Consider the following 300-nt stretch of genomic DNA (forward strand, 5'->3'; position numbering starts at 1 on the left):
TCCCCGAAATCCCGGGGATCCCCTTCCCCCAAATCCCGCCGGATCGCGCCGTTACCATCTTGCGGGAGCTTTTGCGCCAGCTTTTCTCCTCCTCCTCGTCCCACCAGCCGCGGCTCAGCATGTAGTGCCGCAGCCGGGAGATGGGATGATCCTGCTTATCCCAATAATTCACCTCGTCCACCGACCGGTACGCCGAGCTGTCGTCGCTGGTGCTGTGGTGACCGATGCTACCGCGGGAAACCAAAAAAAAACACCAAAAAACCCCCCCAAAACACGTAAAAAAGGGTTTTTTGGGGGGGC

General features: G+C 58.7%; 1 protein-coding gene across 1 annotated transcript in view; it reads right to left on the minus strand.

Annotated features, from left to right (window-relative positions):
• The window catches only part of BCKDHA (branched chain keto acid dehydrogenase E1, alpha polypeptide), a gene marked incomplete at its 5' end in the record, with an annotated part of 567 nt that extends 340 nt beyond the window's left edge, over window positions 1-227 (minus strand). Inside the window, one exon of the mRNA XM_010285204.1 lies at window positions 56-227. Coding sequence (XP_010283506.1) covers window positions 56-227 — 172 coding nt within the window. The remainder of the gene's footprint in view (window positions 1-55) is intronic.
• Window positions 228-300: the final 73 nt, after the last annotated feature.

This window comes from Phaethon lepturus, unplaced genomic scaffold, assembly GCF_000687285.1.
Source record: "Phaethon lepturus isolate BGI_N335 unplaced genomic scaffold, ASM68728v1 scaffold51594, whole genome shotgun sequence".
In the NCBI taxonomy this organism is placed as follows: Eukaryota; Metazoa; Chordata; class Aves; order Phaethontiformes; family Phaethontidae; genus Phaethon; species Phaethon lepturus.